Below are 26,596 nucleotides of genomic sequence, written 5' to 3'. Positions count from 1 at the left end.
TCGCAGGAGAGACTGCGAGAACAGATCCCTCTCCATATTCCGCCTAGGGCTGGAGGAAATACAGGATAAGATTGTTGGAAACTCCTCACCTACTCACCCCTCCCCTAACTTGACGTTTTGTCTTAAGTAAGAAGTTATCGTTAACGTTGTGTTTGGGGAGGGTTGGGTGGGTAGTATCTAAGAATCGTATACTGATCCTCAGACATCCCCTAAGACATTGACAAGGTGTAACAGACTCACGGAGATATTTAAGGGTTGTCCATTATACCCACACTGTAAAGGTAACCTTCGAACGGGGAGACTCTGCCCCGTGGCAGGAAGTCTACTTGCAATTCTAGAATTACGTTGAATAAATAAATAGGCACCTCTTTTCAAAACCAATTTAACTAAGGGCCCGGTAGATAGATTTTCTTCAATTTCTGAATACCCTACCCTTTCACCCGGAGGGGGGGGGGGGGGGTACTCCCTTACAAGAGGCTAATGGGGATATGCCGCTGGATGGAGTCACATTGTCACGAGTGGAGTGACTGTAATAGGGTCGCATTTTCATTAGAGTTACTAGAACCTAGAATAGGTCGCAAATTTTCGGATTTTTGGGGTAAGTAGGGATTCAAAATGGAAAGATTCTAGGTAAAAAAGATCAGAAAGCTGTTGTTTATCAAGTTTAACAATAAGCTGGCATTGACCTCATTACATTCCGTTCTTGAAACCACAACTTAAATATTAATCAGTTACTCAATAGTACAAAACCACGTGCCCAGAACAAAGTCCACCGAAACATCAATACTACGGCATTTGCTTTTCTGCTGGATTGTTATCGTCTATCGAAGATAATTTTTGGATGACCTTTTTAAAGAATTGGCAAGGTAGATGAATAAATAGAAAGTGACCAAGTTGGGATCACGAAATTACATTTTCCAAAAAGTGACTAAGATGGGGTCTATAATAGTCCAGTTTCGAATTAAAAATTACCGCTGAATATAAACATTAACGACACATTCATACAGGGTTAGCCTCGACGTAAAGTAAAATATTCAGAAATTCTGGCAAGTAAGTGTTTGAAATTTGAATATACACAATAGACAGAGTAATAAACAGGTCTTTTCCTCGTTGGAATTTGTGAACATATTACTTCAGTTTGAGGCTAAGGCTGTAAAAAATGTGTCTTCACTTCTTTAATTCAGCGGTCATAGCGAACTCGAAAATGGACTATTGGCCACAAAATAGACTAAAATGGGGTAGGGGCTCTGAGAGGCCAGCGGCACATACCTAGCAAGCATTAACCCAAATACCCCCCCCCCCCCGGGGGCCTTTCACATACCTTAAGTCTCACGGGTGGGACGTTTTGCGAAAGTTTTCTCTGTTGAAACTTCCCAGCGGCGGCAAGCGGAAGAGGCCCTAGTCTCGTGTCCTCTATGGCAATTGCCCGGGGGGGTACTCCTGGGAAATCTTGGTGGCGTGTGCCGGCTTGTTCTTTAAATCCTGACCTTATTTCAGACCACAAAATGTCATCTTCAACACATTTTCAGACCTGAGACGCCAACAAAAAGATTTCTTAATTAAAATCCATTTGGATTTCGCATACTAGAAATTACTGCATATCTTTCTTTCTCATTCATTTGGAATTGAAACGACAAATACATTCATACACTCTCGTAGTTCCCTCGAAAACCACACCCGATTCCAGACCAAAGTGTGCGAAGTCTATACCCGTTTTCAGACCAATACGGCGCAAAAACCCTACCCTCTAGGGGCTGCACATAACTATATGGCTTATAAAAGTGAGAGACCGTCCCCTCCCCCCCCCCCGTTGGGGGCAATGGCACATGAAAGGCGTGTGTTTACGTACAGTACAGCCCAGCCGTCAAAATCTGTTCAAAAGACAAAGAACAGTTGACTTCCGATACTTAAAATTGTGTGTATCTATAATAAGCCTAAAATATCAATAGTATGGCGAGCGGAGCAAACGAATAGTCACCGCAGTGATTCGTAGTTATAAACTAACACCGCGAGTACAATAACAAGCACTTGAAGTTTAGGAGTTTTAAGTTCAAGTACTTGTTGTTTTCAACAAAGCTAACCGAGGTTGCCACATTTGCCTTGCATATCTTTATTCGAAATATTTTCTGTATGTAAATATGTAGTATGTAAACTAATCCTGAATAACAATTTTGTTTGCTTGTAAATAGAGCGACAACTAATGCCCCCTCGACAAATTGCTACAATAGTTTACGGTTTAGAATTGATTTCGTGACCAAAGTAAGCCTTTGCGTTTCGTTGAGGCATTCTGGTCTACATGTTCGCGATAAAAAAAGAAAAATGATTAAATAATTAAATACAAAAATACAAATAAATAAAAAAAAGAAAAAAAGGTTTGCTTTTGGTATAAAAGGTCGAGAAAAGCGGTGAGTGGCTTGACCGTCAGAAACACTTGTCTAAATAAGTTTCTGCTCATAAATTAAAATTGTCTAACTGTTTTGGCCGTCTAAGAGCACTGAAACACGGGACTGAATAACATTTGAAAGGCAACTAAATGTGCCGCAGTTCATTGTGATGTTTCAATATTGAGGCCCGTCCACATAAGTCCGAATAATCTTGAAACCGCTTTTTTCTTTTTTAAAACGAGGGGGCCGGGAATGAATCAGTTGCCCACCGGTTTCGGGTGGAAGGAAAGTCGATTCGCGTAAAAATAAATACGGCGCGTGCGGTGTCATTACATCCGGATTTAGGTGAACGGGGCCTGAATTGCTGGAATGATTCCCGCTGTCGATTTAGATGGAAAGTTAATTACATCATTTCCAGTAGGGCTCCTCAATGTCCTTAATATAAATATTTTGCTGTCCTTTGATTGAGCGACTGTGATCCTTGTTTTAAACGAGGCTTTTAAGTGAGCAGTAATTCCCTATCACGCTGCTCGAGCCGAGCTGAAACGAACAATGTGGCAATACACGCAGTTTGGTTAAAATTGGACGGCTTGGGAAAAATATGAAGCGCCGCTATTTGAATAAACAGTTTTCAGCAGAATTTCTTATGGCTTTGTTTATCTCGATATGAGAATTTATTTTAAACTTTCGGCTATGTTGACACTCAACCGGATAGCTTCTGTGCCGGCACGAAAACAATACCGGATAAGGTTGCTGTACACACACACACAACAACGGGTTATTTCGGTGTGGTTTCTGTAACAGAGCGAAGCTGCCCGTCGCCGATCTCTTAAGTGGATAAAAACATATCGGATAGGTGTTTATACTATACCGGATAGACGAAAAACTATTCGGTATTGGGTTTGAACGTGACAGAAATGCATAAAATTGTGTGACTGAAACCCTTTCATGCATGGTTTGCTTTATTGTTTGGGTGCATGACGAATTTACATTGTGCGGGGGTCTGTTTAAATTGTGCTGATTTTTGCGTGCTGTCATCCAAGGCTCGTCACCCTGCATCACGCAAGATGTTAAAAGTACTAAAACAGGTTTTTTAGGAGACATAACGAGTGAAAACTTTGTACAATCCCATTTTTCCCAAAAAGAAAAATTACTTTTTGAAGATGAATCTTTTTGCGCCGACAAAAATACTCATTTCTTTGCTTTTGAGGTTTACTTTGCGTGACTCCAACCCAGTCTTCCCCGATTTTTGTCGGCTTTGCGTGCTATGTTCGCGTGACAAGGTGCAACCGCTGACCAGGGTTCCAGTTAGAGCGACCAGGAATGTAAAGAAGTGAGAGATGGTGAGCGGACAACGAGAGATGTTGACCTTTCGCCGTTAAAAATAATCCTGTGTTTTGGTCGTGAAATTCGCCGCTTTTGCAAAAGTTGAAGACCATCAAGCCAGGGTTTGTCATGGGAGAATTCGGAGAATCGCGAAAGGGGTACTTTTTGAATCGATTTGACTGTTCCTAACCCGAAGTTTCAATGAAGTGATTCTTTTCGCGGGCGACACAATGGATAGGTGTTAGCACGCACATGCTATTTGGTGTGAAAAGTGATAATTATTTTGATGCTTGTGTTTTCTTTCCCAGACAAAACTTGGAAACCATCATCTCAAAGCTTTCCAAGGAACAACCGAACGGTAGACGCAATAGTTTTATGCTGGTAAGTGCATTTTCTTATAAACTTCGGAGGCTTCGATTCGATTCGCATCACACTGCCTGGTCGATCTTGCGTGTTTCAAGTGACACGCTTGTTTGGTATGCATGACTAGTGTGGGGCACTTTATTGTAAAATTGTACGAGTTTTAGCCCTGTAAACTTGTTGGAAAGCCCTCATCAAGCAGATCGACAAGCCCGGCAGATATTTACGTAACTTTGAGGCGAACTTTTGTGGTTTTTATGGTTTCGTGTCTTCGCTAGTCAAACTATGATTGAAGCCCTTTGTAGTTCACGATAAGCAGGCTTGCATGTAAATGTGTGAAATGAGTCGCGTATTTGGAATACCTCCTATTGGTAAACTGCCTTTGAAGCTAACTCCAGATTGTCGGAAGGCTTTACACTTGAAAAACTGTTTTTCCAAGTAATGCAATTACCGTGAGAACGTACCAAAATCGCCGTTTAGTCCTGCGAAGTGATAAAAATCGACGGCGGGTTCGGGCGCGGAGTTTGACCCGATGAGCTCATTTGTACAGTACATAAATTGGTTCTTCCAGAGTTTCTCAGAGGCCCATGCGCTTGATTCGGGCTACAAACAAAAAAGGCCGCTTTTATTCGGATGCAAATCTGCAAAGGAGTCTTTTGTGATCCTCGAATTTGAATGATGCTTCAATGAACTGGTACAAGCAAATAACTCAATATGTTTTCATTTGCCCTGCGCCGCGGATGAAATCGAATAGTAGTGTCACTTTGGCATATTCATAACATCGTATTGTTTCTTACGCCGAGTGCGTTAGAAGGCTCTTTTTAGAATATAAACATTATTCCTTTTTTTTTTTTTTGCACACGTGCTTTCGGCAACGGGCATGTGGTGTAATTTGTCTAGATGGTTTCGGCGTTGAAATTTCCTCGCTGCGAAGGGCTTGGTGTTGTTTACCACCGACCCTCAAAATTGATTGTAACACTGATCTAGGCGACATGCAAAGATGATTAACCCAAGAATTTCAAAGGCCAGGGAGCTTAATTCGCACTGTCAAAACATGCGTATATTGACCTACAAAAACAAAGCCGAAATACTGATGGGGTGTGTGACTTGATTGTGGCAAATTTACTACATCTATAAGGCTTTAAGTCGATTTCATATTTCCAAGTGCTCTGGTCAAAACGGCATAGGTATCCCAAGCAGAAAATATGATATCATTCTTGTTAAAAAGCTTTTTATTCAGTACTGTTTACTTTTTATTTCGCTTTTGGGTCCATAGTTTCCTTGCTTGTTACATTAACTCAGAGTAGGGAGACCAAACTTTTCAGCAAACCGGTTGTTTGTTGTCTATGGACTGGTTACTTTTATAACACACTTTTAAGTGTCTCACCTTACAAAACGCATTTTCTATCTCCGAAGTTTTACCTCCATTTTAAACTAATTATGGTCTGTATCCAGGGGTGTAGCCAGCTCATAGACCTCTAGGCCTGGGCCTACAAATTTTTGGTTTGATCACTCTACTGCTGGTAATAAATTACGCGTGGTTGGGTAAGCTAAAAAGCTTAAAAGCTTATGGTGTTGGTGAGGTCAGTGCGTACTAGTCATGCGTGCAATTTTCAGTATAAGTGGAAATGAAAGTCAGCCAGGCCTACAACTAGTCGAAAAGCTGGCTATGCCCCTGGTATCAGCCCTACCCGTAAATTTGTGCCACCTTTCAATGAGTGCTGAACCAACACCTTTGGGCCTCCTCCAGGTACATATAGTATTCTCTCCTGTTTTAACTGCAAATTCTATCAAGCTAAATGTTTAATGCAAGCTGTTATTTTTAGAAATTACAACACAATTGGTTAAATCCTTCTCTTGAAGTTCAAAGATAGGAAATTTCACTTATTCACTTTCAGAAGTGAAACTGTTAACAATAATATTGACAAGCAAAATTTCTATTTTTTTTTTTTTCTGAGGATCTACCAAGTGTGTCTTTTGAGTTTCATTTTAATGTTGTGGGCGTTTATTCGAGGCTGGATGCTTATTAACTTTTTCTGCCTTTAGGATGGGTGCTTATTCGAGGTGGGCACTAATTCGAGGTTGGGCACTTATTTGAATAAATACAATATTATAATTATTATTATTAGTTTATCAAAGCCGTTCTGATGTTTATCAGCTGTTTTTGTATATTTATGTGATTAAACACCCAACCCTAGGATAAGTGCTCACCTTGAATACCAACTAAACTTAAATAAACACTTCCCTCCAAAAAGCTCTACCATCCCGATAAAATAAAAATCAAAAGACTTTAATTCTGTTAATTTAATATGGAAAATAATAATACTGTAACAAATTGTTGTTACATCCAACTTTTAAATAAACACTGCTCTCAAATAAGTGCTGCCCTCGAATAAGCAGTGCATTTGAGGTGTGAAAAATTTAATAAAGCTTATTCAGGTTATTGTGGTAACTACTCGCCCTATAGGTAGGGAAAAATAATATGCAACCAGCCTTGAATAAGAAAAATGATCTTACTGACAATGACATGGACAATGACTAAGTACCACTAGAAGACTTCCTCAAAGACCAATTTTTTTCTTTAGTATTGTAAAGAAACTCTAATTGACAGGCTAAAATTCTGCTTTGGTACATCTCCATGTTTTGTTACTATTTGTTGTTTTGTTGCAAAACAAACTTGTTACTTACTGAAAATGGTGAAAATTTATTAAGCTCAGCCTCAAATGGCGCCCACCTGGAATAACTGCCCACTCTTTTAAAGCCCTGAAATTTAGTAAGCACCCAGGGAGGTTAATCAAATAAATACAGTATGCAAACAAATCCCATATTGGCCTATGTGTTTCTGTTACTATCTTTGATAGTTTGTCTCTAAAAAGTCCTGGTAACTTTTCTGGCCTAAAACCAAATGTTAAAATCAAATGTTAAAAGCCAAGGATACTTTAGTTAGTGTGGTTCAGCTGGGTAGCAAACCAGTTCATTTCGTTTTGTTAATTGATACAGTAAAAAACTGTGTGTAAGAACCCTGTGATTAAAGAATCTGCAGGCAGAAATTTGCCATTTTAATAACCAAGCATATAAGAACCTGTTTAGCCAAACAATATGAAGCAGGTTCTTTTATACATGTTACAGTTAACTATTTAACGATGGGGTTTTATTTTGAGATTAAAAATTTACATTACAAGAAAATACTGAGGATATATTTAGAGACATTGTAACATTTCATAATCAGTCTTGTCAGGCTTATCATGATACAGTTGTGAATAAATACTGTACATTTAGTTTATTCATTTTTTCTCATGATTAACATAATATGCAATTACTAGATTTCCTTTTACTGTAGTTTTGTCATATGAGAGGGATTATATTAATTTTTAGAAACACTGCACCAGTAAATGTCTTACCACCTGACCAACTCATGTCCTGTTCATTGTATCGACACAAATTAGTTTCATGTCAGGTTTACAGAAAGAAATATTTTAGGCAGTTTTTATCTGGCTTCTCATTTGAGAAACTGTCAACTTGAATTTGATGTTTGTCAAAATCTCTCTATTACCTTCTCTATTACCTGTATGAAAACAAAAACAGCTTTTCAGCTTTGGTAGTACCAAGACTTTTGAGAAACTGCCCCCATGCACTCGATTTTTTTTTCTTTTTTCTTGTTTCTTTTATATATATACATGTATGTATATACTTTCATGAAAATGGCAGTAAAGTGGGTGGATGGAAATAATAGTGCCGACTTAACCATCATCTGCTAATACGTAACCCTTAAAGCAACTGATGCTTTAAGGTCTAGGCATTCCAGCTTTCGTTTTATGAAACAGGTAACAAACAAAATAGCGAGTGATGGTCACATTTATTTTACTACTTTGTTCATTGGATTAATTTTCTAAGCAATTTATCTGAATTCCTAGTATGTTTTCATTTTCAAAAGCACCTCACTTGCACTTTATATACCAATAGTACATGTATCTTTTGGTGTCAAGAGCTGTGAACTCTCCAGGTTAAGGCAGAAGCGGGTAACACATAGTCTAATCATTGTCGGATTACTGGAATGAGTAAAAGGCAACCTCAATAAGACTCTGAATGACCACAGCTACAGCCTGCAAAAGACAGCAGTCCCGGCCTCCTCACATACCTTGCAAAGATTTTAATTTGCTAAGCATAGAGGACTGGCTGTACCCCACCTAGTGGATTTCCTGCAGTACAGCAATAACTTGCACGTACTACGAAACTTGAACATAATAATCATTCATGTAAAACACTTGGGGATGAACCAGGGTTGTCAAAAGTAGCCAGCTGCCGGTGAAAATTGCCCCTACTTGGTTAGTATCAGCCGGCTACTCTGCTTCGCATTCTTTACAGATGGTGTTTTTTAAATAAAATATCCCTGGACTGGCCGTCTACTTCAAAACTTTCTGACAACCCTGGATGAACATTATACTCTTTTCAAACAAACAATAATGGGTCAGGAGCGTCTCTGTGCCAACTGTTGCTACTTAATTCGCACACAAACATTTCGATAATACGTGTATGTTGAGATTAAAATAATTATAGTAATGAACAATGTTTTTCAAGGCTGTGCTCAATTGAAGGGAGCTCAGTGCTCTGAGGCTGTGGAATCCAGGGTGCCCCGGAACAAAACAACAAAATCTTTGAAACATTGCAATTTTTAATTTCAAAAGCAAATTCTCAATATTTCTGCCAATGCAATCTTTTCTGGTCTGATAAATGAAAGCCACTCCATCTGTACACCATAAATGCAATAATAAGCAGAACACACTGAGTATTTTGACGGTAAGTGTCAAGAACTGAAACCTCTAAACCAGAAGTGTCATCTGACTTGCCTGTTTTCAGCAAAGATAGGTCCACCAAAAAGGTAATAACAGTAGGCTATAGCTCTTTAGAGTTGCAACCCAGAAATGAGATACAATATTTTGCCCTAAAAAGCAAGCTGAGGTTTTTATTTTCATGACTAAAGGGACTCACGGGAGATTTCAAAATATTCTGGCAGAATTTAAAAGTAAAGAACTAGATTCAGGCAAACGGTTTTAAGCAACAAAGAACAGGCTCTTTTAGCCTCTTAGGCCACACCATACACTGTTGACAGTTTTTGCTGAGTACACTGTATGAATAATTGATTAGTTATTTGTATGATTATTATGTATTTTAATATGACACTGGCTTCAAGCAAATTTCTAGGTTTAATTATGTGGTAGCTGGTCACTTTCTTCTTGTTAGTTTCAGTTATTTTTGTTGGCATTAATTGTTGTGATTTTCAACGTTAAGGACACAAAAAGTAGAATTGAATACCTCAGCGACTTCAACTAGTTTACTATACAACAAATAATTTTTGGATATATAAAAATTTAAGCACAATTTGAGGCTGGTACAGCAACATTAATTAAGATAATATTTTAAATTCTTTGATCAAAATAATTAATATTATTGTCATTAGGATTTACTGATCTGTTATAAAAATACTAAAAAATAACCGTATCTTATTACTGACCATCATTACAAAGCCCTTACGTCATCTTTGAAGTGCAAAATAAGTTTTGTGCCACAATTCATTTTTTTAATTCCCTGACAAAAACTCTAATAATATTATTACAGATCCTGATTAAAGGAGAAATTGTTATTCTTACTAATTGTGAAATGTTGTGCACAAAGTTCTGTATTCATGCATATGTTCTCAAACTAAAATTCTCACTTAATACAGTATCAAGTTAAATGAACAAACTTCGATACAGCATATTGTAAATTAATATTATTTTTTTCCAGTAATTTTAGCCATCAAAGAAATGAGTTAATGAATTATTCAACAAATTTTAAGCTCAAAATTTTGTTTACACACCTCTATTTACAACCCTTTTCAGGATGCAGAGTAATGAAATTGTATATTCCCCGTTTAACAATCAAGTCCTTGTTAGTGAAAACCATGCCCTGTTGGGCAGCACATACACTGTACCAACTTACGACATTTAAAGTAATGGGCACCCCCCCCCCTGCCTCCTTCCTCCTCTAGGTTTCCATTACACTTGTAAAGTAATGCACAAAGTACTTATTTGCTACAATTTTTTTGCTTTATCCATTTCCAGATCTCAGGGATAGATCACTCAAATGTTATGTTTCATCTTGGCTCTGGAGGAGGTTTGTTGGTCACTTGCTTTTTTATATCCTTTAGGCACTGTGAATTACATGCACCTTGCAAGCAGAGGTTTCTTTCTGCCATGGCTTTAAGCATTTGTAAAGTCATTCCGGGTGGGTACTCCTGGAAATTCTTGTGGGGGGGGGGGGGGGGGGGGTGCCACCCAGTTCTTCCAATCCTGACCAGGTATTTCAGACCAAAAAATGTCATTTCCACACCTGTTTAAGACCTTATGTAGGTAGAAAATGTGTCATGTTTACTTAGATTAAATTGCCAACAAAAAAGATTTGTTAAATCCATTACAAATTTGCACATTAGTCAGTTCTTTCTCATTCGCTTGGAATTGAAACAATAAATATGTTCATGCACTGCTGTAGTTCCCTTGAAAGCCACACTGATTCTGGACCAAAATGGGCTGTCTCCACCTGTTTTCGGACCAAAATGGCACAAAAGCATACTCTTTAGGGCGGCACATACCTATTTGGGTTACATAAGGGAGTATCCCCCTGGTAGTCATTCATGAGGTCTGTCAGTTGCGTAGTTAGTTCATTTTCATGCCACGCAAACAACTTTACAAAATACTAAAAGTCATGCCAGATATAAACCTCTGCTCGCAGGGCACTGTGAATTAAACTTGCATCAAAATTCACATATTTACTAGTAAACAGATAATTTGCACTGATATCAGGTTACACTATAAAAAACTGTAACCCCCCTCCATGCTCAATGAAGGGTTTTTTGGCTTGACCTACCCCCCACCCCTCACTACCACCCCTCAACCCCCTGTTGAAATGATTACTGATTGGGTTAATACTTCCCTTTACAAAATCAAATTAAAAAAAGAAAAAGAAAAAAATCTTACTGACAATCCCCAAATCATAAAGATCGAGAACTATAAGGAAGGACCTGCCTGTGTACATGCAGAACACACAATCACACACAAAGGGATGTTTACATTCCCCTAACTATCCTTGCGACACATTTTTCTTGGGCAAATGTTGCCTGGAAATTTGTGTTCCATTGGTTTGTTTTTAATTTCTTAAAAATCTGGAAATTTTGGTCTAACGGAAAGTGCCCCTACATTTGATTCCTGGCTGGACTGTGAATGGTCTCTTATTTTTGGGATAAGTTTTTATCACTTGAGTGGCAAGTATGATATGTGAGTGTCAAAGAGTGATGTGAGAAGTGACTGTGAGGCTGGGTGCCTTCAATTACATGCAATTATGGGTCGTTATAAATTTGCCCCTAGTATGTTTTGCTCGATCAACTAACTACGTGTAAGAGAAGGGAACAGCTGCTCATAAATCTAGCTTGAGAAAATAGCCCACATTTCCCAGCGAAACGTCTTATTTTATTATTTATTATTTTTAGTTCAGAGCAAACACGATTTTGACGCCAAGAATCCAATCGAATCTGTGGGCTTCTAACAACTCGAATATTTTATTAAAGAAATAATAAAAACTGAGTCTTTTTAGCCAGGTATTCAATATTTTCGGGTCAAAAGTGCTGCAGACCAACCTGCTATTAAAGTAAAATAATTGGTAAAGGGTTTTAACTCACCTTTGTTTAAATGTGGCTACAACTCTGGAAAAGAATCCATCGGGGGAAAATGGCGGATTTAAGTTTGCCGCCGGAAGAACACGGAGGGGATGGAGGGGATGACGGGAAGGTTACTTCCGCTTATGGGGTGGGGGGCTGGTGGGGAGATGTATAACATGTATTCATGAAGCTGTGAAAATTCCCCGCCCCCGCCAGTCTGTCCCTTACCCATGGGTAAACTACGAGCACAAATAAGGGCGTTATAACTCATTAGTATACCTCGTTTCTGGTAGCCAAAAAGCCAAAAAAGCGCGCCTCACATCGAGCCTGTTGCACTGAAACTGTGGAACGATCTAACTTTTTAAAGTTAGATTGTTCCAGGGCTTGGAACGATCTGGCCATGGAACAAACCGTGAACCGATACTCCTCAATTGGAATGGAGTCGGTCCTGATAGCCTGCGTAGCAAGCGTTTACCATTGAATTATTGCACGAAAGTTGGAGCGAGAGAGTCGATGGAGGCAAGGATCAAAACCCAGAAAAATCTTTGGACCAAAAATTAACTCCCAGAACCCTGCATGCCGAATTTCCACGCCGGAGAATTCACTAAAGCAAAAGGGAATTCCCGTGACGATAAAGCCAAGCGCGCAATAAACACGATGGATGCAAAATCACTAGATGATACACCCCGGGGGGTACTTTAGGAATTTCTGGGTGGGAATGTGCCGCTGAGACCCCGGAATCCTTAACCTATATATACCAGAGCTAGTTCAGCTGAATTTTGCTACCCTATACTAGATTAAACTCCCCAAATCCCCCCTATCCTAGAGTAGCTGTTTCCCTAGTCTAGATAAATCTTCAACCAACTGATCAGTTTCCTGAAAAATGATACCCTATTCTAGAGCCAAACGCTCTGATTTATATACCCTATCCTAGAGTAAACTGCTTGAAAACCATACCCTTCACAGCGGCACATACCTATATAGCCCACATATATGGTAGTACCCCCCCCCCCCCCCCCCCGGGTGATACACCCAAAACAGCCGTGCTTGCTGAAAAACAGCCGCGAAAGCCTGAAACTGGTATGATAGGTTGTTTTTTAACACGAATTTCCGTTCGGACATTCCGACCCCGCCCAGTGTGAGGTCCAAGGGCGACAGCCGACAGGTCACGTGCTCTCTTTGCGCGTTTCTTTGTTGCCGACTGGCAAACCAGTCATTCCTTCGTTTGCTCCGGTCGCTTTACTTTGCACGCAAGAGCTGTAAACACACTGAGATGGGAAGGGAATCAGGCTCCTACATATGCTACGTTCTCAAGTATGCTTTTTACGGTACGTTGATTTTAATTAAGAGACTACTGTGCTGAAAACTGATCGAGAGTGCTTAGGAGCCTTCAATTCCTGGTAAGAGTCTCCTTCCTGGCGCACTCTTGATGTTGCTTGAGATGGTATTAGCTAGTCTGCCCAGTTAGACTGGCTATAATTCGGACCAAATCCTGATATGTCGGATGTTGCTACAATTCTGTTCTTTTGTTTTATAATTGAAATTGTTTCTCTGTACCTTTCGGACCAAGTTCATGGATGTCTGAATTTCCGGCGTGGTCATTGTCGACCATGATACGATAGCGGTGTCAAAAACTAATTTCCGTCTCCTTCCAAAGGAGGAAACCATTTCACCGGTTGTCGAGGCTGTCAATTGCTCGATACTGTAACCTTCGATCAAGCGTTCTTTTCATTTTTTTCATTTTCTTTTTCGTAAGCGAACACCACTTAAATTTCTTAAACGTTCGCGACCCCTGAAAATTGGTAGACCAAGAAGAAACCGGCAAGAAGAAACAGTTTGACATATTCTTTTGTTTTCTGTTTCCGGTCAGCGACCACCCGGCATGATCACGTCGGCCCGAAAACTATGCCTGGGTGACCAGGGCTTATCACTCAATGGGATATCATTGTTGGCCTAGTTGTTCTACTTTTTCTCGACAAACAAACCAAAAGACGATCTGAGTCCTTGATATAACACTATTGAGTTCTCTATTTACCATGTGGCAGGAAATTTTTGCGAGAGTTTATTTTAGCGCATTAGCATTTTTTTTTTCTTTTTTGGGTTTTGCGGGAACTAATTTTTGCGATTCGGACAGATGGAATTTTTCTTGCTGGGAATTAATTTTTGCGATTTTCAGAAAGTACCCAGTACTCAGCATTGATAATATTTTCCTTTTTACGTACGTGCAATAGAAACACATATTTTCGAAAAATACTACGGTATGCGAACCCTCTGTAAACAATGAGAAGTTACGTTTTGCTGGTCTGCCGTCTACGTAGTTTCTTTTGAATTGGCAGACGGCGTACCAAATGGCTCATGATTAAACAGGGATTTGTTCAATAGCAGACTTGCCCCTGTGTTCAACGGGAACCCTAACCTGGTGCATTCACGTGACCTGTATTAATCAAGCAACCAGGCTCCACTCACTTTCGCTCTCGCTCGAAAAGAACCCTTGATCGTGTAGCTGGCGGTATTGTGTAGCAGTCGAGTGAGATTTGGCGGCGGAGCCGTTGTAATATAGTCGAACACGGCTCCGCCGCCAAAACTTTAATCTCGCACCCACACAATACCGCCAGCTACGCAGGCTACCTTGATCGTAGTTTTTCCCTCCGTCTCTGCCGTTCTAGCCTGCGTAGCAGCTGCCATTTATTTTTGTTAAAAGCCCGCGCGGGGGAACATGCGAAAGGGAGAGGATGCCTCCTCTCCCTTCGCGCGTCCAAGAGTCTTCTTCCTTCGCCCAAAAAAACAAACCGGCGCCTGCTACACAGGTTAGGGCTTTGCTTATATTCAGGCTTTGGAGAGCTGGTCTTTCTTTGGCTGAATACTGTTTTGGCTATTTCAAACATTTTAATAGCCCGTGAAACATCATCAGCTGATGTTGCCGTGACTGTTCGAATTTTAAGCATCTGCCAGCGGAGACTTCTTTTCGCTTTCTCGATTTTGGCGAACTCCAAAAAGACTCCGCATGACTGGAGTAAGATCCTTGTTGAGCATTCTCTGCATTTTTCTTACCCGGGCCTAATAGCCGTGCCCTTGGTACAGTGGGCTTAGTTTTGACCATCGGTTTATCAATAAACAGGTGCTCGCACTAAAAAACTGGTTGGAAGAGAAAATAAGAAAACAAGATTGACTAGTCCTAATGTTCGGGCTGCGCGATTCAGGTAGAACTTCCTTTTCTCCTTCTCGATCAAGAAGACAAAAAAAGGAGGCTTTGTTATCCCAGCTGGTGACGCACTGCTGTTTGACAAAACTGATTTTGCCTGTATAGCAAGCGTGTTGTCTAAATCTTCTTATGTGGAAACGCTTCCTTATGTCCTTGCTACGCAGGCTAAAACTTTTACCGCTAGTTCTGTGTTCTTTAAAATTCATTGTCGCTTTTTAATGTGTCGTTTAGGTGCTAAGGCTTTGTCTGGGCATAATTAACATAATAAAAAGTCTTTGTTAATATACCTTGTTCGATATGTCAAGTTCCTGAAATGTTGGTTTTGTCATGTTTTATCGTACTATGGTAACTAGTTTAGCGAGAATAACACTTAGTAAAGAAAAACAATGAAACCATTAGAGATGGCGTGTAGTTCCTATTTTTCATTTCCATCTTTATCTTTCTTAATGACGATTTTTCCGCAAACCTGCGTGAAATACATTTGCATTCAGCTGTCAAACTGAATTTTTAATTTCGTCATCACACTTCTCTGATCATGAAAGTATTTTCCTGAAATATGAAACACGCAGTTGCCTTTTAGATACAGCAATTACCGGGAAAAAAGAAAGTAATCTAGTCAACTTTTAGACTGAAACGCCGTTTTCCGTGATCTTCTCTACTTGGTTTCGTCTTGGATGGGAGCTTTATTATTACGAATTGAAATATGCAATATGCAAAACCTATTGTCCAGTGACCAAACTCAGTTGTTGGGCGATCTTGTGAATATATCTGTTTGTGCACGCAAGTCCTGAAAGAAGTACAAGGGTAAAAAGCTTATATGGTTCCAATGCACTGTTATTATCTCGAAAATCTTGCCTCAGGTAGGCGCTGTTAAGTTATGTCTCTTAAGTTTTGTCTCTAGATCATGATATAAAATCGCTGTTACACTTTTTGGCCTGCGAGATTTTTCCGGCTTCCTGGCATTAATCGTGTGGTTTCCTGGCGTCCTCGATGTTTGTTTGGTGTCCATCGATCGATTATATCATCCAACCCACCAAACCAGTTCTCAGTTTCGTTGTTATTCCTATGACAATTCGCTAATACTGTAATGCCATTTCCCAGCTAAATTTTCTGAAAATGATCGTTTGTTGTCCTTATTTTCGAATGTATTAGCATATCATAATTTGAATTTATCGGCAGTTTGTCTGTAGCCCAGGCTACCAAACAAATAAGTAAAATTTCGTTGCCCACCATCAAGAGTGAATTTTTGAGTTTACAGAAATAGTTTTTGCAACTTTTAATTCCCATACCATATGAATGATTTTGTCCGGATTCAGCTTTGCAACTCGTCGACCTTGTCCGCAAACTCAACGATCAACAGTGCCATATTTTCATTTTGTAGTCGAGTTGTGTAGTGATTATAAATGACAGGAAAAAGAAAGATGTAGTACTTGTGACTAGCCAATGAGATTATACTCTGAGATTAGGACTTCATATTCTGCTTTGCACATTTTTAAAACGAAGTATTAGTCACAAACTTATTTACTACAATTCCCTGCACTCAATTTCTATAAAATTATAGCTTCAAGAATAAACTATGATCTCGATCTTTTATTCATACGTGGTGCTTGAATTTTATACGTCGACTAGTTGACCCAACGTATAGACCGGGCGCATTTCTGTTCATACCTGTGGCTTTAATGTATTAATAATTATGGGAACATTTTTGATTCGCCGGCAAATTAAAACCAGCCGATTATATATAAGAGAATTAGTCCGGATCAACGTTTGAATGCGCCCATTAAATAACGGTCAGGCCACTGGACATGTATTCCCTCGCGACGGTGGTTCACGCAAAGCGTCTGGTGTTGTATACGCGTGTAGATAGGTCTGTAGCAGGCTCGTTCCCAGTTGTTTATATGGGTGGAATGATAGAATGCGACTATTCTTATCTTATAGTGATCATGTCTTGGTCATTACTTTGACCTGAGGGTCCAGGGACTTTCAATAAAATTTCGAACTGTAACCTTTCAGGGACACCCAAAGACCAACAACCGTTTTCTCTGAAATATCTGTTCGAAGAATCAAATATTGCCTCGAATTTGCTATAGGTTGAGAACCGCTAAAAATTTCTCGGTGACTGTTCCTTTTGTACGATTTTCGAAGCTTATCTAGTCTATATATTCCCTACGATTTACTGAAGTTTAACCACATTTCGATTTTGAAGAAAAAGAAAACGTAATATTATTGGATTTGAAAAATTGACGGAAAGAGGAATACATAAAATTGAAACCTTGGTAAAGCTTCAAATTGCATCTTAAATTTTCGGGGAAATAGTACCGAAGTCCTCGCTTGTAATTTCGAAAAGACTCAAGTTGCCCTAGGATGACCGAGCAGATACAAACTTTAAAGCGCAGCTTGGATTGCAAGTACTCTAGATGGCCTAAAAAGTGTTTACAATGTATTTAGGAGGAAATCGTCGTTGGGTACCCCTAACCTGGTACAAGAAATATAGTGAGTAGCGCTTTCCTGTGAAGATTTAACTACCTCAGTGGCCATGGGCGCTAGAGAGGCGGAAGGGGAAAGTAAATCCGGGGGGAGGGGATTCCATATAAAAGTGACGGGCATGCTCGTCGTCTCGGCGCTTTGGGGTGTAAATTGCAGATTTTGGTCTCACTTAGGGTGTTTGCGATAGAAAGCCACTATATTCGCCCATTTAGGTATCGCTTACTACTGTGCATAGAGAAATTTACAAAAAATGCCCTGACAGTGACCACACAGAAATCTCCATAAGGGCTCAGTTTAAACTTAAGGCACACCCACATTGGTCTCCCTTAGGGGTTTAATTTGAATTTTCCGAAGAGCATCCGCTTCACATTTATATGGAATCTAGAGTACCCCCCGTTCCCAGGGGGGGGGGGGGGGAAATCCTCGGGCGCGTTAGGGGTACTTTTGCGCTCTGGTTCTTGTGTATTGATCTTACATTTTTCTCGCCTCTTAGGAAATGAGTCTGATGGAGAGGATGCTGAACCTGATCTCTTCCAATGTGGCAAATGCAAGCAAATGTTCATCAGTTTACAGAAGTACTTAAAACACAAAGCTGCCAAGGATTGTGTTCAACTTCAAGCACAAAGGGTTGTCACCCCTGTCACTAACGGAGAGGTAAATTGGTAGAGCCTTACTAGGTTATTTTAAGGGGAGGAGAAAATCGTGCCAAGTATGTAAAATAGCGGAGACTTTTCCTCTCAGTTATCATTAGAGCATCGAAAATTCCCCTAGACCACCTCCATAGCCTTAGCTTATTCCAGGCATTCAAATAGTGGGAAGGGTCCCGGAATGAAGAGCGGAGAAAAAACAAACAAAACAAAAACGCGGAAGAAAGGAAAGGTGAGGTAGGAAGTGCTGTTTTTAGCCTGCCTAGCAGGGGCTTGGAAGTAGTGGGCACAAGAAAAAAACGGGCGCGCGAGAAGGAGACACGCGAGGGGAGAGGGAGCTCCCTCACCCCTAGCGTGTCTCTCTCGCGCGCCCGTTCTCTCTTTCACCCACTACTTCCAAGCGCCTGCTACGCAGGCTATGCTGTTTTTCTTGTTCACTTTTGTTTGCGCCGTCTCCACTACCTGATGATCGCCTGGAGAAGGCTACCGTAGCCTAGCAATACACTACTCTAAAAACTTTGCCGAGTGAGAAGACAGGGTACCCATATTTAGTACTGAGATTACTAAGATAGTTTGTGATTGGACAACAGTTGTCATTGGAAACCAACGACCTGTCAAAACAATTAGTGACCTAAGTGAGTCCAGCATTCCCAGCGTAAAAATTCCACTTGTTTCCAGTTTCCATTCAGAGTTTGGAGCGGCAGATTTGCGAAAATAATGAAGGAAAAATTCTCGCCTTGCGGACACCCCGCTAGAACGGACACCCCGATAATACGGACAGCAGCTAATTCCCCTGCAAAAAAGAGATGTTTGACTGAAATAAACTTCCGCAATTACGGACTCCCGCTAATGAAGACACTAACTCAAGTTCCCTACAGTGTCCGCTACAAATGGAGTTGACTTTTATTTTAGTTAGTTGGCAATTGAAGCCAGTTTCTGAAACAGCTTGGTTTTTCTCCAGAGCCTGGACAGTCCTGATGACCAAAACTCTGCCCATAGCCCAACCAAAAGGTATGTTTTAACACGGTTGCTATAGCCTTTATCCAAGACGAGCTTTAGAGTAATAAACTGGAAGAATATCAGTCCTTCGTTGGTCCCTTCTTGCCTCATGGTTGATTTTTCCAGTTTCAGCCTTTTTTCCAGACTGTTCACAGTCTCATATTTTTAAACTAGGAATTGTGCAACAACCGCAAAGAAGTGTTCCAAAAAGCATGATGTACTACAGAGTTGTTGTTTAGCATATCAAACTTATTACTATTTGCCGTTCTCGTTGCTGTCACCGTAGTCGTTGCTCAAGCTCCCGAGTGTTTTTCCATGGCGTCAATTCACTTGCTTTGTTTTCAGTTTGTTTTTTTCTTTTCTGCAGGAAGCATGACAGGAAGGGAGTAGCAAGAAGGGTATCAAACTTCTCATCTGAAGGTGAATCTGTGAGTCCAGACATCCCCGTGGTCGTTCCAGAACAAACGTACACTGTACCTCCTTCGGGTCCGTTTCCTGTGCACATAGAAGCGCCACCCACGTCCAACTACCATGACTTCTCCAACCCTGTAGTTAGCATCTCGGTCGCTGAAGCCCTCCGCTCGCACAGTCCTGTTGTGGTTCAACCGACGCCAAACTTCCAGATGTGGAATGGAACAGTAAACGAGCAACCCGGCGAAAATGCGCTTGCTAACCAGTCCACTATGGCCACTACCAGTGTTTATGCACCGCTGCCTCAGTCCACCCCTGTGGTAAACCCAGTTCCTATAACGACTCTTCCTCTTCACCACCCTAGTCAGTCATCCCAAGGCCCCACTCTTAACCCGCCACCTATGGAACCCCCACAGTGGACTGGGCCGAGGTTACGAGGGATGCCTGCGGAAATTCAGCCTGTGTCTGCTCCACCCCCTCCCCCACCTCCAATTCACATGACAAGGAGTAAGAACGCCCTGGGACAGCACCCACCACCCTTGGTAGTACATCTTAAGGACCGAGGTGTGTAACCATGGATACTGTCTAGATGCCAGTTATTATGGAGTTTGAGCAACGACGTTTTTGAACGATGCACGTCAACCGGAAGTGGACTTTTTGCACTCTTCAGCCGTGATTTTGAACAAATTCTTAGGCAAAACTTCTCTTTAAGAGTAAAGACACTTAGTAATACAAATTTGGTAGCGTCACGATATATTAAAAGAGAAAAACGCTCACTTCCGGTTGACGTTCGTCGCTCAAAAACGTTGCTGCTTAAACTCAAAGGAGCCATGTCACGAGGTGTACCAAAATTCAAAGTGTGGGAACCGTCACAAAACCGAGTGAAATAAAAATTACCGGTATATAAAAAAAATGAAATAAAATAAAAGTGTAAATAACACGTACAATACAAAGAGAGACACGGATGGACAAGCTTAAAGAAGATTGAAACGGATTGCAATTGTGCTTTTTGAAAATTTGTTTGCCAAGCAGTTTGGGAGACAAGTTTGTTTGACACACAAAGCTATAGACCTCCTTCCTCATGGCGGCCTATTAATATACTCTTTTATACGTATGATAATTAACCTCTCTGACCTCGTTTGAAAGTAAGAATTCTTTTGTATTTTGCACATGCTAACGAGGTCAACCAGTATGAAAGAGGTGTATGATTTTGTCATTTACAAGTAATTTCTCAAGTTTCATAGCAAATAAGGGCGTGTAATTGACACTATTAACAAAATTGAGACAACCCGTGGCACAGCCCTCAGCGCCTATATAAAAGGGGCGACCTATCAGGTTGTTTGGAGTTCTTCAAAAGTCCATTTTAGTGGTAAAAAATACCGCTGAATGCAAACACTAGTGACAGAATGATAAACGGTTAGCCTCGTCCCAAAGTTAAATATTTACAAATACCGGAAGGAAGTTGCCCGAAATTTTAAAAAAGAATAAACAGTAGAGAGAGTGTATCAAGTTAGGGTTCTGGGAAACTGCCCACCTACCCCTACCCTAACCAAACATTTTTCCCCAAACGTAAAGTAAGCTTTAATGTTGGCTTAGGGGAGGGGTAGGTAGGTGGGCAGTTTTCCCGTCTCTCGCGCTTTTCCTGCTTGGCTAAAAGGAACGAAAACGACGGCTACGCTGGCTAAATCAGGGATGCCGAGAGATAAATTCAGGAATTGGTCAGGTGGGGACTCAAACGCACCACTTGGCCAAGCTGCATCCTTAGTTTGAAGGAGGCGAGGCTAACGGCTAACGTCACTTCCCACTAAAGTAATTATTATGAACTGAGGCGACCTCTTTATCACAGCGTAATATTAGTCTGGTCATTGGACCTGCCGGGGCTCAAACCCGCGACCTCCGCTTAACAGACCTATCGGCACTCTACTAACCAAGGAGCCCATAACCCGGCGCGAGCAACTCCCATACTAGGCCTATGTCACGGCATGTTTAAGGACCAGTTTATTTTTAGACACATTTTAGGGCACTTTTTCCCGCGAAAATAGAATCTCCACCATGTCTATGAGCATATTCGAAGTATAAGATATCAAAAAGGAAAACTAATCGTTATTAAAAGACAAAAATATCATTTTTAGGTCTGAAAATTTTGCTGACTGGTTTATGGAATTTAAAAGATATTCAAAACTCGCGCCAAAACCGTTCTAAAAATAAACTGGTCCTTGAAAACGCCGTGACACGAGCGCATGGAAGTTGCTCGCTCCGGGTTATGGGCCCTTGACTAACCTGAGAAAACAGTCGACATTTTGCGACGCAACCACTGGTCTCCCAGCAAATTGGCGTGTGAGGAACGAGCGTAGAAATTCCATACGGATGACGCTTCACCACTTAATTCTAAGTAGTGCCTCTTATTGGTTGAAGGAAATTTTCCACCAGTCAGAAGAGCTACCCAGGTCTGGGCTGTGTCGGCTGTTATCTCAGGCTAGCACTCTACCATCTAGCTTATCCCACGGGTCGTCTGCACTGCCTCAACTGATGTTGTTTATGTTTTCTAACTTAACCGCATTCAGGTCGACCTGTAAGAGCAAAGGAGACCGGTCTGACGGAAGAAGAGCTAACTGACGAGATTGTCACCTCTTCGGGCCAAAAGATTTATCGCTGTAAAAAGTGTGATAAAGAATTTTCGTTCTCCAGCCGGCTGAAACGTCATCTTTTGGTCCACACGGGAGCGAGGCCCTTTGAATGTCACGTGTGCTCCCGCCGTTTCACTCAGGCCGTAGACTTGAAACGTCACATGCTACGTCATAGCGGCCAAAAGCCACACGTGTGTCACTTTTGTGGCAAGCAGTACACTAGAGGAGATCGGCTAAAAGTACATCTTTTGTCGCACACTCAGGAAGACAACTCCGAGAAACCTTACAGCTGTTCACGATGTAGCGCGTCCTTCTTCGAAGCGGAACAACTGAGACTACACGTATGTGAACTCCAAGACGGCGGCCAACATATCATGGCAAAAGGTAAAAAATGGTATTGAATTTTAGAGACGGCAGAGAAGAATATAGGCTCTATCACCAGCCGCTGTTCGGAAAATGAGCCCGCGCTCCTTCCTCGAACCGGAGGACCAAGAAAGCGGGGGAACGAGTACGGGGAAAGGGAAAATGAAGAATGAGAAGAAAGCAGGGAGTTGGAAATGAAGTTACTGATAGGGCTAGGGTTCAAGTTAAACTTGTTTCCCATTTTTCATTTCCCTGTCCCCCACTTGCTCGTTCCCCGCTCTTCGTTCCCCGTTCTAGTAACATTCGGTAATCGAGACTAAAGGGAGAAAAATTTCACAGAGTCAGTCACTACACTCGTTACGTCACAGTGCATAAAGCATTTTGCTCGCTAATGTTGAAATCCGGGTAGTTACGCGTTTCCGAGAAATAATTACTATATTGTTTGGTGTTCTTTTTGTAGGCGATGCGACCGAAGGCGCCGAGCGATCTGAGCGGCACGGCAAAACCTACACTTGTGATGAGTGTAATGCGATCTTCACCAAGTACACTTCGCTAAAGTCTCACCTTCTGAAACACTCTGGCGAGAAGAAGTACAAATGCGACCATTGCACTAAAACGTTTTTCAGCTCTAGCAGTCTTAAAATACACGTTCGAGTTCACACCGGGGATCGCCCGTTCAAATGCAAGGAATGCCCGAGAAAGTTTAGCGACCCGTCGAATTTTAACAAGCACAAACGCTGGCACGCTAAGCAAAAAGCGTCGAACGCGGGGTCGACCACGCTGTCCAGCATCTCCGAAAACAGCTCTTCGCCCGAGAACAAGGAAAAGGAAGTGACAGAGGCAGGACAGAGCAGCTCAGGGGTGGCTGAAGATGAAGCTGTGATTGGAGAAGGCAATGAAGCGGAAGTGGAGCAACCGGATGTAGAAGGAGGTGCGAAGGATGACTTGAAGGAAGATTTGTTTCCGGAAGCGGGTCAAGACATGGAGGTAGAAGAGTCAGGCGGGTTCAAGTCACCGGAAGCCTTGCTCAATATGGAAGGCACAGTTAAACAAGAGGTAGAAACTGATTAGAAGGTTAGGTTAGGGACATGGTATCGTAGGATTCCGACAGAATGGGTTCCAGCTACCATTACAATCTTCCATTTAAGCAAGGACCCCAACGTTCGCGTTACCTTTTCGAGCCGCTATTATTTGCAACACATTTATCCAAAGATGGCTAATTTAAATTTAGAAAGGGAAAAAAGAGTTTGCCTGAGCACAGGCTCCGTAATTGGGAATAAGGCAAAAACAAGAACAAAAACAGAAAAAAACAACGGTATGAAACAAGAACAAAAAATCGGCGAGCGAAGGGAGCCGAGCGATGGACTGGCCGGGAGGGGGAAAGGGCGGCGCCCTTATCCCCCTCCTCAGACTCCCCGTTTTTCTTTTTTTTTTTTACCTTTTCCCCCACTGTAGAGCCTGGTCCCAAGATAAATCGCTAAAGCTTTCAAACAGTTTCATGTGATATTATCATCTGTTTTTGCCGGACCATCACTCAGCATGACGTAGGAGAAACGCGAATTTTACAGGGGTAAGATGCCCTAGTAAAGGTTGCACCCTGTTTGAGGTTGATGTAACCGTTGCTCTCGGAATTCTACGAAACGTTTTTCGGCATTTTGTTAACTTAGCTTATGTAGCACTATGTTCGTTAACATGACCGCCTTGAGGGCTGGTTTAAATTTTTTTAAAATGTGGGAGGACTTGTTATATGGCGCAATTGCTTGATGTTAGCCGAGCAGCTTGTCTACGGTAGACGAAGCCGGATAAAATACATCATATTCAAAGATTTATACAATATTAAAATGTAGTTTTTAAAAGAAAAATTAGTTTAGATAGTACGGTAATTAGTATCGAGTAGATGCGTAGCTTTTGAATTGCAATGGTGTTTACGCATATTTAGTGTATATTTTTGAGGGTTTTCAAACGACATTACTTCCGAATTTTAGAGGTTGACCGTGTATAAGCTTACGCTTTGTTTCTTTGATAGTTTAATTCTATGCATATTCATAGCTAGAGTGTTTTTTTTCTTTTATTTTTACGAGGAAATGACGGCATGCCATTTCTGTCTTTTCGTTTTCATTTCATTCATTTGATCACGTGTAAGTCGATCATTTATCCCTAAAATCTCGTGTTTTCCTAGTTTAAGACGGAAAGGAAAAGAATACATATTAGTGCCTTGTATTATACATTTTCATTACTTCGCATCATATATCATGAATAACTAAGCTTTAGTTACTGTAATTAGTCTACTCTTCGTGCAGTAAGCTTTGTTCTTATATCTCAATATGTCAAATCTATACAAATTGGTCAGTAATGGAGTGGTTATTGTCGTAGTATTACTTCGTTATTTTCACGCTTAAGACCAAGATCACAGCTTTTTTTCACGTCTACAAACTCTTATCCCCTGAGAATTGAGTAGGATTTCCAGCAATTTAGGATTGGAATGGATTAAAGAACCTTGGAAGACAGAGCATGGACGGATCCGGGTAATTTTTAATTGAGGGGTCAAAACTTTTGTTCATTGTTGGAACTTAGTGTTTCACAGCCAATCATAATGCAACCTTCTTTACCGCTACTTATTATTTTCTACTGTAGTAAGATACGCATGCGATACTTCAGTGGTAAAAAAATGAGTTGTATAGAAAATAGTCATTAAGATACTAAAACGCTTTAGTATCTTAACGACTATTTCCTGTACAATTAATGTTAACAGTTTCGTCTTCGGTCTGATGGGCCGGTGTGTAAAGAGGTTAAATAAGGAGTCCGGAGTCCCCAGACACTCTCCGCTGGTTCCACCAAATGATGACGTCATTGAACAGGACAAGTTTTGGTTGAAAAGGGAGAAGAAGCTTGGACCCAAGCTTGTATTCTCGCTCTTCAGTGAGTGGATGAAATAATCTGGGTTCTACATTGAATGCCTCTTGAACTTTCTCCAGCAAAACGCACACAAGAGTAAAACCCGCGCCTACTCTTACCGCTCGGGTTTTCTCGCTTCTCTTCCCTGGCACCATGTAGCAACTATTATACAGCTATTTCGAGAAAGGTTGTCGGAAAAAGTGCACGCGACAATCCCGAAAGGTATTGTGGGTGGTTTTTAGTTCACTGTTTTTCAAAGAAATTTCAAACAATGGCAAGAGAGGCCATGGACGTATGTTTGCGAGTGCTAAAGGAAAGCAATAAAAGTAGGTTCGACAGCTACAGTGTCATGAACAGTGTACTGATCATATCCCATAATACCTCTCGGGACTGTCGCGTGCACAGTTTTTCCGACAACCTTTCTAGAAATAGTTGTATATGAGCTCGTGTGGGTAGATTCAAACTTTATTTTAAAATCAACTTAACGACACAACGTCTTTGACTAATGAACTTTTGCATACCTCGTATATTCATGCGATTTAATACTGTATTTATTACAAAGATGATGTACATGACTTGATTCTCTCGCTATAAATTCAAACTGTCTTCCCCTTTACATATAGCCTGCGAGCAAGATCTCCTATTTGGGCGAGCGAAGCGAGTCTCGCGAGAACGCACGAACGAGCGGCGAAGCCGCGAGGGGCGTTCTCGCGAGACTCGCTTCGCTCGCGCAAACAGGAGAGCTTGCTCGCAGGCTACTTTACATAAGTAACAGACCTCACGATAGAATTTGCAATCTGTAAATTCTGTAAAGAGAAACTGTGAAAGGAGAGCTTCTATATTAAAGTGTTGGTTAACTTGGTAAGTTTGCGTTTAATCTGTCCACTGGTGATCAGGTTAACTAGTGTTTTTCACATCAAGTAACGCACAATTTGTCAGAGTTCGTTATATATAATATAAACCTTTCCTCTACAATTTAGTTTTTGATATCACAAACAACTGCGGAATGTGGAGTAAAAATGAGAATAACGGAATGGGAAACAAGACGAAACAAGTTAAGTATTAAAGCAGACTCTCTCTCTAAAGAATATTTAAATAAAAATAAAATCACTAACTCAATATTTATCTTCTGGGATCGATGGACAGCCAATCTGAGACCCTGCGGGATACTCACGCTTAATCAACGCGGGTTCACTCGAGTGTCC

General features: G+C 41.0%; 1 protein-coding gene across 1 annotated transcript; it reads left to right on the top strand.

Moving 5' to 3' along the window:
- Positions 1-3,720: 3,720 nt before the first annotated feature.
- Positions 3,721-25,705, top strand: LOC140923659 (uncharacterized). The gene is made up of 8 exons (XM_073373732.1): positions 3,721-3,868; positions 4,019-4,091; positions 10,172-10,223; positions 17,943-18,103; positions 19,058-19,107; positions 19,463-20,070; positions 22,071-22,517; positions 22,957-25,705. Exons 1-8 carry the CDS (start codon positions 3,840-3,842, stop codon positions 23,565-23,567), a joined length of 2,031 nt encoding a protein of 676 aa, XP_073229833.1. The 5' UTR covers positions 3,721-3,839; the 3' UTR covers positions 23,568-25,705.
- The last annotated feature ends 891 nt before the right edge of the window (positions 25,706-26,596 follow it).

Source organism: Porites lutea, chromosome 13, assembly GCF_958299795.1.
Source record: "Porites lutea chromosome 13, jaPorLute2.1, whole genome shotgun sequence".
In the NCBI taxonomy this organism is placed as follows: domain Eukaryota; kingdom Metazoa; phylum Cnidaria; class Anthozoa; order Scleractinia; family Poritidae; genus Porites; species Porites lutea.
The sequence above is the reverse complement of the archived record's forward strand: the minus strand, read 5'-3'. Positions and strand labels throughout refer to the sequence as shown.

Bases quoted from the DNA above. Each gene is read 5' to 3' on its own strand.
- LOC140923659 (XM_073373732.1), top strand. From the start codon at position 3,840: ATGGGAGAATTCGGAGAATCGCGAAAGGG. The intron at 19,108-19,462 runs GTATGTTTTAAC...TCTTTTCTGCAG, and splicing joins GCCCATAGCCCAACCAAAAG to GAAGCATGACAGGAAGGGAG. The intron at 22,518-22,956 runs GTAAAAAATGGT...TTCTTTTTGTAG, and splicing joins CCAACATATCATGGCAAAAG to GCGATGCGACCGAAGGCGCC.